Source organism: Liolophura sinensis, chromosome 7 (genome assembly GCF_032854445.1).
Source record: "Liolophura sinensis isolate JHLJ2023 chromosome 7, CUHK_Ljap_v2, whole genome shotgun sequence".
NCBI classification, from domain to species: Eukaryota; Metazoa; Mollusca; class Polyplacophora; order Chitonida; family Chitonidae; genus Liolophura; species Liolophura sinensis.
This window is the reverse complement of record NC_088301.1, coordinates 59,075,500-59,086,959: the sequence shown is the minus strand read 5'-3', so window position 1 is coordinate 59,086,959 and position 11,460 is coordinate 59,075,500. Positions and strand designations below refer to the sequence as shown.

Below are 11,460 nucleotides of genomic sequence, written 5' to 3'. Positions count from 1 at the left end.
GTGGTTTAACTGAAATATTTTTGAGAACGGCGTGAAACACCAATCAAATAAATAAATCAATTGCTAATCAGGTTGGCACAGAATTTATGTTAGCGTTGGTTTGGCAAAGGTATTCAATCCTGCTATTTAAGCTGGCATAAAAATTACTGGTCCCATTGCCATACCTTGAGGTGTATTTTAGCACTTGTTTGGATTCATGTGCTCAAATATGCTAATTCCCAGTGTCTGTACAATGTGATACACATAATACTGACATGGTCCGTACAAGTTAGCATATATATATATATATATATATATATATATATATATATATATATATAACCAAGGTGATGACTGGCATGGTGAAATTTAATGGCAGCGCCTCTGGTTGTATTCGTTGTGGGATCGTCTGCGTGGAAGAGAATGTTGTAGCTGTGTTCGAAGTCAGCGTGATCCGGTGATTTGCTCAACACAGATATCTGTGTATATACATATATTACCTACTGTTGGTGTGGTAGCCTATCTGCCAGTTTTCATCCAAAAAGATTTTTGCATGCTCTTGCATATATACTAAATACCTTAATCTGACGGTTAGTCTGTGATAACTAATGATATAGCGACTCTTCATGTGCTCTGTAGAAGATATAACTATGTCTTGAGATCCACGTCTGTGTGAAGAAAGCATACAGTGTTGTGTTAGATATTTAAGTTGTTTGTCCATTACCTGTACGTGCACAATTCCAACCTCTTCAGAATTTAATGATCTTTAAGTTAACACTTGTAGTGCCATTCACACAGTGCAATTTTACAACCCATATATACAGTTGCACTATAGAGCTATGTGTATACACATACGTACTACACACTGCTCAAGTATACAACTGCCGCTACAACTATAGTCGTATCTTATAGGCCTGGCCATAGGATTTACAACTGTATACCATTCACCAAGTGTAGCGCTCTACTAAAATTGCATTTGCTTGGTCATATATTGCTCTTCGATTCAATCATTATTAAAGCAGTTACTTACACTTTCGAATTGACTTGTGTATAAGCTTGTAAGGCAACCTGAAGACAAAAATTTGACCTTAAACAATGTTAAACATTGGATAAACACGAATGTTTCTGAAGCAAGGTGGAAAACGAATTTTAACAGGGGCTACCTTAGGTCCAATATATACAAGCTGAACGCAAATGGTTGTTAAGTATACATTCAAAAATAATATGAACTTTGACAGTATTAGTCAGTGTAGGGTTTTAGGGGATGTTAATTATTTAGGGGCTTATTTATTTTAACTAAATGGTGTTTTACGCGGTGCACTAAAATATTTCACTTCTATACGACGGGGGTGAGCATTATGGTGACAGGAAACTTCGCAGAGCACGGGGGAAACCCACCATCATCCGCGGGTTACTTTTAGACCATCCCACATACGACCGAAGAGGAAGAATTCGTGAGGAAATGCTTCTATATAAGCATTTGCATGAAAAGCTAGGACAAAACCCTACAGCTGAAATAAATTGTAAAGAGGCCATATTTCATTGTTTGCGTGTCACAATTTGCCAAATATCACACTGCCATCACTCCCCTGATTTTGCTCTCCATGCTGTTGCCTATATTTCAAGCAGTTTATATATCCCGCTGCCCATAAAATTGTGTACTTACCTAATCTAGTATAGAAAATACTTCGACCATATAACCCATACACCCATACAATATGTATAGGTGTGTATATGTGGTGGAATCATAGCTAGGTATATGATGTCTATATATATATACATGTATAGGAAAGATTATTTATAACCAAGTGAAATATCCTTAGTATGTGCGGGGATTATCGGCGAAGATTAACCCCGAAACACAGGGCTGACTATACATCTATCAATGGCTTTTACGGTAATAGCACTTGAATTAAGGTGTGGCAAATACACAATGTGAAGTAAATGTCTAACCTTATACACACCTCATACCTGTGTGGCCAAACGAGGCCGGGCACGCATGCAAGAGACGCATAGGTACCTGTTCAGTCAATGTGTATACCTGGAAACACACTGACGGATTGTTTACAACATACGTCTAGTCTTGTTAAACAACAAAGTATTTGGTTACCTGGACGTTATCGTTGCTTACTATATACATACAACCTACAATACGGACCTACAGGGACACGGTAATAGCCTGCCTGGGACGGCACCCGTATATAATGTGTCACTGAGAGGACTGTTAGGAAAAGAACGACACAGGAAATGTAACATCCATGAAAACTGCAGTTTATCGTATAGTCACAGCACTATATGCTGAAATGGCACATATATATGAATTGTGAAGTACATAGGAGCCAAACGGTAACAGCTAAGAAAACACCAACCAACGACCGCACAAGCAGGCAACAACAGATGGAACCTCGAGGAAAATGTAAGCAGAATTAAACCATGCAATAACTGTGACAACAAACTGTGAATGAGAGAAAGCGAAATTATATCAAGGACCCGACGATACCATGAATGTCGTGTGTCAACGATTGAAAGAAAACTGTATATTACATTGGAAGAAGGCATAAGCTTTTGCTCTACCTCAAGAATTCCAAAAGTGGACCATTCACTCATACGTAACTTGCATGAAGTGGATAAATGACGAAGAGCCTTCTATGGTTAATAGACATGACGGTTTCTCCACCCCACGGTATTTATGGGCAGTTGACGGAAGCAGACTTCATTGGACGCAGGGGAGAGGTAAACATTTGAATATAGTTCATATAAAGCTAGAGAGAAATTTAAAGCGTCCCCAGTCAAGGAATAGTATGTTCCTACAAGCCCCTACGATCCTTGTCAAATGGCGTGTACTACAACAGAAACACTACAGGTCACAGTTTTACAAAGCGGCGTACGACATTTTTTCATCGTACATTTGTCGTACGATATTTAGAATGTCACTATGACCGTACTGTTGTCCGATATATATGTGCGTTTACCGTACATGCATACCATTGTAAAATTGGGCCGTGGGCAGTATATTTGTGAACATGCCTAGCATTTAGACCCCAACCGTGGAAATCTACTCGCCTGACATTTAGGTCCCAATACGTGCAAGCGGCCCCTGATATTTAGACCCCAACCGTGGAAATGTACTCAACCGACATTTAGAACCCAGGTGTGGAAGTTTGCTCTCGTGATATTTAGACTCCAACCGTGGAAGTGTACTCCTTCGACATTTAGACCCAAAGCGTGGAAGTGAACCTGCGTGACATTTAGATCCCATTATTTGAAAGTAGACCCTTAGACCCTACCCATGGTAGTGTACTCGACTGGCATTAGACCAAATCCATAGAAGTGTACTCACCTGACATTTAGACCCCAATGTATAAAAGTGATATCACCGGACCTTTAGACCCCAAACATGAAAGTGTAATCGTCTGACATTTAGACACCAGCTCTTCGGCTTTCTTTGTAAAAATCACTCGTATAAAAGTGAATAAGGGGTGTTTTCTACTGGTCAAACCTGATATACCCAATGTATTACTAAATAATAGCTATACACTGATTTTTATATTTTTATCTGTTTAATGTTCACAGGATGACCTCTTCATAGCTTGTGCAAAGGGGAGTATTCAAGACATTGAGAACAACTGTGCTGATGTCTCCAAAGTGAAGGACCATAACTCTGTAAGCCCATCAAAAAGTCGATCATTCGTATAGTTCTATTTCCTAACTTATTTTTGCAATATATTATGTCAGATAATGATTTTGATTAAACTTAACTGAGAATCAAAATATGAACGTGGAAGTATAAAGTAATACGCTTAACACTTTATTTGCCTCTCAATGTTACATGTTTAGCCTACCTACATACTGAAATCAGTTAATTACTTCATAGTTTTACTTCGATGCCATTGTTAGATGTACAATTCCAAAATCATTTGTAATTCTCCGACGATTTCGTCCAATTTAATTAGCTTGGTTACAGTGCATTGCATGTGGCAGTGCTCAGTGACCGACCTGACATTGAAGACGTCATTGACGTTCTCCTGAACAACGGAGTTGACGTCAATGGCGTCACGATCTCCGAATGGGACACCGCGCTGCATCTGATCGCTCATCGAGGTGATTACACAAATGGGCTACAAGTGGCTGTTAAACTCCTAGAAAATGGTGCCAAAACAGACATCAGAAATAAGGTGACGTATTCATTCCCAATTATTTATTTATTTATTTATTTCATTGGTGTTTTATGCCGTACTCAAGAATATTTCACTTATACGACGGCGGCCAGTATTATGGGGGAGGAAACCGGGCATAGCCCGGAGGAAACCCACGACCATCCGCAAGTTGCTGGAAGACCTTCCCACGTACGACCGGAGAGAAAGCCAGCATGAGCTGGACTTGAACTCACGGCGACCGCATTGGTGAGAGGCTTCTGGGTAGCGCGCTAACCAGCTGAGACACGGAGGCCCCCGTTCAGAATTACTACTGGTTTAGGATTAGCTTGAGTTAAATATCAATCAAATATACTGACGTCAAAAAGAAAGTTACCACGGCTTTTAGAGACGACTGAACAAAAACAATCACACGTTGCATATGCAAAAGATATGTATTCAACAGAGCGATGTTTTAGGATGGGGTGAACCAGATGAAACTCAGTGACTCGATGAACAGTGACCCAAAGACACATGAACAGAGGTTCCAAATGAAACAAGTTAAAATGATATTTGTATCGCTTCTTTTGAACGTCAGTATAGTTGTATTTGTTTATGAATATACTGTTATTGTACATGTACATATTGAAATATATATATATATATATATATATATATATATATATATATATATATATATATATATATATATATATATAGATATAGATATATGCAGCCTCTGAGGGTTGAAATTGCATGTTTAACACATTTGCTTTAGTGAGTAAAGGGAAGTTGTAAGTTTATCTCAGCAGGAAATTTATTTTACATAAATCCCGGGTAGAGACTGGTTAGTTTATCATTTTACTGTTGGGGTGAGCTTGATAGTGGCACCGAGATCCATGAATAATGAAATTCAGTCTTGTTTGATAGTCTTCATATGCCATAGTGTTTTGCTGGATTCGAGCAAAGAACACCATTGCTAAAGTGGCCCACGGATGGAAACTATGACATGTATTATAGGCCTAGTTCAATCCGTTTGCGAGGTTTAGGCTGTTTATGGGCAGAGTATAATATACGTCAGTAAATCAAAAATGGTTTAACACATGAATTAACTTACATTGTTGCAGTGGAGATTAGCTGTACAGGAATGATTTCGGCCTGCCATGTATGTGTCTCTAAACTAGAAGAAAAAGTGTTGAAAATCTCATTCATATTATAATGTTATGTACAGCAGTTAGGATAGGGCCTATATATGGGAATGGCCAATATATAAAGATACATGAAAACCATATTCCATCGTGTTTATAGAGCCCTTTAATAATCCTGCGTATGGCATGCACTGCAATATCGAAAGTCATGCCGGGCAATACTGTTGCCAATTCCTTCACGTGTCGCCTCGTTAGCTTTATATCCGATATTGTAAGCCAGTACCCCGGACAACGCTGTTGCCAATTCATTCACGTGTCGCCTCGTTTGTGTCTTTTTTTTTTCACAGAGGTTACAAACCCCTTATGACTGTGCAATATCACGGAACTTCATTCCTCTGGCATCCATCCTGGAGGGCACTTTACAACTGGACAGTGCAAAAGATATCGCAACTCAAGAAACACAGCAATATTGGGGCGTAAGTCAGTCATTTTACTAACTAGGCTGTCCAAGAATGCCAATTATTAAAGTCGCAGGTCTGCTCCGAAGAACACAATACACTGGCCTAAATGAACAGACTAAGCCGAACTATGCCGTGCAGATTAACGCATATTGATACTCTAACTTAGTGTATCTGCATGTTGAAATGACGTTATGTAGCTCACTCTGCATTAAGTGTTTGTATTGTCGCCTCAAATGATTTATATATATATATATATATATATATATATATATATATATATATATATATATATATATATATATATATATATATATATACTTTTCTTCAGAAAAAGTTGATAGAAGCAGTCTTCGGATCCGACAAGGAGATGTTCTCAGAATGTCTTAGAAGAGGTGCTGATATGAATTTGTTAAACCAGGTAATATGCTTAGTTAGTCTCTATACTATCCGCGTGTACATCCATTTACTTGAGTCAGATATGGTAGACTACTACAACGAGTGTGAAAAGAAGAGAATACCTGTACCTATATACCTACCTGTAGATACAATATATATTATGATAGTACGATATTACTTTCAGTATGGTCAGCGTCAATCACATGTAAACGATAGCCATTATGCTTTCATATGACGTTAGAATCTGAATCTGTATCTGAACGTACTGTATAAATCGAAGGTTCCATATATATGCTAATGCGTTATACGACTTTTCATGTAAAAAGTCTGTATAGAAAATCGAAAGTGTCCAATTATGTGTGCATGCATTCCTTCAGGTAAGACCAATCTTCTTTATGTATAGCATGGAGCAGGTGCAGTCCACTATGCCGTTACACACTGTAAGCTGGCAACTTTAGAAATTCTTCGCAAAATGGTGGAAGGTGGTTGCGACATCAATCTCCGAGATCACGTAAGTTGGTGTCTCTGTGCACAGGCGTGTCATTCTGTAAATGATCCCTGGAATGGTCCCATGAACACCTCAGACACACAGTAGGCATATATATATATACACTACATACGACCCCCGCTCCCTTGCTGAACCAACTATCATTGCTCACTATAACGTCTAACACTGCTTATATTCACGGTTTGTGTATCTTTGCAAAATGAATACTAGAACACAAGTATTGCCAACAGTTATGATCAAATGATTCCGATGGAGATGGGTAACTATAAACCGATATCACCAAAGTAAAACGATTCCCTAAAGCGTTTCCTTGAAGGTTTATTTTATGTCGACTAAAACAGACCTACAACCTTAATTGGAAGATATTCAATGACCAAATATAGACGCTAGATCTGGTTAACTGGATCTATATTAAACAATTTCTAAAGTTACTCGACACTTGCTAAAGTGCCTTCCCCACAGGATGAGATCAAAACTTAGACAAGTGTAGGCCTATATGTATACCAGCACTAATAATCAGTGAGTAAAAATTCGTAACAAAGGCTGTAGTTGGTATAAACTTGGACGGAACAATGTGTGAATGTGACAATGACATAACAAATCATTCATCATGACAATGAGAGATTCACCTGTTACGATTGTGTACTATTCAAGACCGATTAGTTCCAAGGATTCCTCCAGATGATTGGTTAATGTTTAAAAGATATACGATTAGTTCATTTATGAATGCATACACATAATGTCAGTTTTATTTGGCCCAGGAAGGTGATACAGCTCTCAATCTAGTCGTTAAAACAGAGAGATTACGGACATCGGGTGAAATGAACGAGATTGTGGAGTATCTACTCAGTAATGGTGCTGACGTTTCTTTCAAAGACCTGGTAAGCGGCAATATACTCGATGAACATGTTCTATTCTGAATTCTTATAGGTCTTTAGGGCCTAGGGGTCTGTTTGAACAAGATGTGTAGAACTTTTAGAACATACGAAAACGTCTCTTTTGCGGTAGAAAATACTACATTTTGGGCAACTGAAAGATTACAAAGATTTATGTACCAGTATGTTTGTATGCTTGGGTTTACATACTTACACATTTTTCAGTCATATGCGTCAGTTATTAACTCCGTAAACTGACAGCCACGGAATAACTTCAGTTCTCTTCATTACAGCGTTAAAACCGTGATCAAATATATAAATATATGTTCATCCATTGTACAGGATGGAAAAGACAGTCGGGATCTGGCACAGGAAAGACAATACCACGACATCGTGACTCTCCTTGGTGCTCCGTTCCGAGTAATTCTATCTTTGCATACATTCATGAAGTTATAGATGTAGTTCTTCGGAAATACATGTATGCCTATTTTTAAGTGGCTATTTTTGGGCAAATAAGCGATCAGAAATGCAGTCGAATGTTCGCTTTAATGTAAGAATAGCCCAAATATGCCTATTTACCTATAAAATTCACGAACTATCAACCTCTGCACGTGTTTAAAATTTGTAATGAAGTTTCTTAAATTAATAACTTTTTCAAACTTAAAAATCATTTTAGCATTTGTATACTTAACTTTATTTATCACTTATAAATACGTCAGTGAGCGTATCTGTTAACTAAACCTTTATTCACGTTACCATAAAGGCAAAGCCAGATCCAAGACCATCACCACAGCCGATACCTGAGCCGTTACCGGAGCCAACACCTGAGCCCCCTAAGGAACCATCTCCGGTCCCCACACCACAACCCGAATCACCAGAGATGGAAACTGAAGCTGTGGCCGAAGTAAGGGACAGCCACTGTTCTGTTTATGGTCTAAAATTCCGTCGATCATCAATTTTTACAATTGTTTTCAGGTTGTAAAGAAGGTAATACGATATCTTACTTAAAAATGTAACCCTTAGCATCAAAAGTATTATTTTGGCAAGACATTTATTTGCCAGCAAAAATGCACAACTAAAGGCAAAAATTTAGGTTTTTTTTTAACGCACTTGCCCAGTGAATACGGATATGCATGCATGCTAAACTATGACCCGAAGCGTCTTCTTGTAGACCTGGAAATTGCTTGCTGATAGGAAGATTTCAGACTCCTTATACTATAATCTCCTTAGTTATTTCACTCTTGAACACTATTGTATAAATGTCTCTTCTTAATATTTAAATTTACCCTAATTTTCACGCAGGACATATAGCAGTTATTAAAACAGCGCCTGGTAAAATTAATCTGCATTGTTTGATACTTGTATATATTCGTTGGCAGCGCGACGTAAGGACCCAAAGGATTCCCACCAATGTGGTCGCTGTGAGTTCAAGCCCAACTCATGCTGGCTTCCTCTCCGGCCGTTCGTGAGAAGGTCTCTCAGCAACCTGCGGATGGTTGTAGGTTTCCCCTGCTCGGTTTCCTCCCACCATTACGCTGTTCGCCATTGTATAAGTGAAATATCAGTCGGGCGTAGAACACCACTCAAATAAATAAATAAATGAATGGATAAATATATTCGTTTGCACTTCTGTAAGTTGATTGCATTACTTTACAGCCTGAGAGTGCAGAGGAGGAAGAAGACATTCTGGAACCCCTTCCACACATGACACAAATTAACAAAGCAGACGAAGTAAGCGGTTATTTAAAGCAATTAATTGGTATTAAAATAAAACAGGGAAGACCGGTATCTTGCATTTTCATTTATTTAATACTGGCTTGACATTCTTGACTATATGTATATTATCTACGAATTTTGTTTATAGGCTGGTCTCAAACCTATTCATCGTGCCATACTGATAAAAAATCAACGACAGAGAGAACAGAGGATAAGTGAACTTTTTCGCCTACGAGCAAACATTAACGGCTTAACGTTGCAGGTAACTCTTGTGACTTGTGCAAGTAGTTTGTGGACATTTTTTACTTACACCACTCTCTCTCTACAGGACGGGAGCGTGAATTTAAAATGGACAAAAGTTAGATCTTAGTTACAAAGGCAAGCCTTTGGCGGAAATAAGGCTTGAATTTTTACCGTAGTGCGATTTGTGAACGTAACATCCATTAAACCATAAGCACTGTTTGACAGGACGGTATTCTTACATGTATTTTGCTAAGAAAACACGTGTTATTGTCATTCCTTGACACAAACAGCTGATAGTAATCATCACACTGAAGTCCATGTTTCTTCCTCTAGGGCCGAAACATATCCATGAAAAAGAGAACCCCAAATGTAGTATCGCCACCTATTCCAAAACTTTTGCCCCTAAAATCTAAACATCCATGTAGATTGTCCTTCAGCTGGATTGTAGACTAATAAAACTTAGTTGGGTAATAAGTATTCACGTGGTCTCATGGCGAGTTTAGGTTCATTTCTGGTCAAGCCCTTGACAACGTAAGATATATGCTGTGGAACAGCCCAGTTTTAATCCCAGCGTGTTCTTTGTTTTTCATTTTTCTGCCTTTTGACATCAAATTAAATAATTGGCATTATACACGTTATAAACACAAACCCAAGTTTACAGTGTCTTTCTGGCGGTTTTTGTACCTAGGGTGAAGCGACACAGTATGTCTTTGACATCTGACTTCCAATATATGCGTTCTTTGTGCTTATGACAGGAAAAAAACACTGCTCTGCACGTCGCAGTGAAAAACAACCGACCTGAGACAGTGCGGCAACTTCTGAAGTACGGAGCGAAACAGACAATGATTAACAAGGTGAATTAGGATCACAGTAGGCTACAGTGGCCGCATCTAAACGTCTCAATAATCGCACCTGTACACGACTACAGCTGAAAGGTTGCATTGCAAAAGAGGAAAATAAGCTTTGTTATCAGTACAACCGTGTTTTCTGATTGACTGGCGCTTAACTCTGAATTTTTAACTTTTAAAACTACGCCAGGATTTAAATGGAGAAAACTGCATTACCAAGTGTAAACCATACAACTCTACTACAGGCAAAAGCCCCTCAGTTGTCATCTCTATCATTTCCCATGCTTTGCTAATGTTTCACTCATATCCATGTTATTCTAAAGTCATAGTTTTCATAAATGAATTATGAATCACAATCATGTTTTAAATATGACTAAGATTGTTAAACTTAAGAATCGAGTACCGTACACTGTATGGAGAGTTTGCTACAACCGTAAGTTAAAAGCTTTCATCATTACCATTCACACAACAGAGAACATCCCCACTAAAACCTTACTTTTTATCCTATTTACTGCAGGACAGGAAAACAGCTCTGGCTCTAGCAAAGGACGAAGGTTTCAGAGACATTCAGCAAATTCTGGAGGAAGATCTAAAGAAGAGTGCCACCAATGCAATGAAGAAGAAATCCAGTACCTGTGCAGTTATGTGACAGAAGAGCACATGAGCTGTATAGAGACTATGGCTGTCACATGATAAAATGCCTATTTATTTCATTAGAAAATGGTGCAGCTACCAATATTAAAATAAATAAGTGAACCTGTCATTTCATAAAAATAGCACTGGCTTTTAACATAAGCTTGTCAAATATCCTTCTTAACAATATAAAATAATACTTAATAAAAAAAAGCTGTAATGCCACTTGAAACGTCTTGCTTTTCTACATGTACATGTGTATGTGTCAGATCAAGCACAGAACTACCTCTGAAATTGGACATTCGTGTTCCCAGCTTTGCTTCCACATGGTTCTTAAAGCTAAAGTGGGAAGAATGAAATAAATCTCAAATAACAGCACAACACCTGAAGGAGCCAGGGTCCACTACTACGAAGCCATCTTAATGTTACGAGCGCTTAACTACCATGGCAACCACCAATGTAGGCATTGCTTCACACGCTCGTAGCATCATGTGGGCTTTGTACAAGTGGCCCAGGTGTT

General features: G+C 38.4%; 1 protein-coding gene across 2 annotated transcripts; it reads left to right on the top strand.

Annotated features, from left to right (window-relative positions):
- Window positions 1-2,177: 2,177 nt before the first annotated feature.
- Window positions 2,178-11,458, top strand: LOC135471215 (serine/threonine-protein phosphatase 6 regulatory ankyrin repeat subunit B-like). 2 transcript variants are annotated; one of them, XM_064750338.1, is made up of 13 exons: window positions 2,178-2,712; window positions 3,553-3,642; window positions 3,933-4,154; window positions 5,608-5,736; window positions 6,050-6,139; window positions 6,521-6,628; window positions 7,387-7,506; window positions 7,843-7,920; window positions 8,264-8,404; window positions 9,157-9,231; window positions 9,365-9,478; window positions 10,215-10,313; window positions 10,825-11,456. In XM_064750338.1, exons 1-13 carry the CDS (start codon window positions 2,611-2,613, stop codon window positions 10,954-10,956), a joined length of 1,500 nt encoding a protein of 499 aa, XP_064606408.1. In that variant the 5' UTR covers window positions 2,178-2,610; the 3' UTR covers window positions 10,957-11,456. The 2 variants fall into 2 exon arrangements, with proteins under 2 accessions (XP_064606408.1, XP_064606409.1); XM_064750339.1 differs by lacking the exon at window positions 9,157-9,231 and having other exon boundaries at window positions 10,825-11,458.
- Window positions 11,459-11,460: the final 2 nt, after the last annotated feature.

Bases quoted from the DNA above. Each gene is read 5' to 3' on its own strand.
- LOC135471215 (XM_064750338.1), top strand. From the start codon at position 2,611: ATGACGAAGAGCCTTCTATGGTTAATAGACATGACGGTTTCTCCACCC. The intron at 4,155-5,607 runs GTGACGTATTCA...TTTTTTTCACAG, and splicing joins AAACAGACATCAGAAATAAG to AGGTTACAAACCCCTTATGA. The intron at 5,737-6,049 runs GTAAGTCAGTCA...ACTTTTCTTCAG, and splicing joins AAACACAGCAATATTGGGGC to AAAAAGTTGATAGAAGCAGT.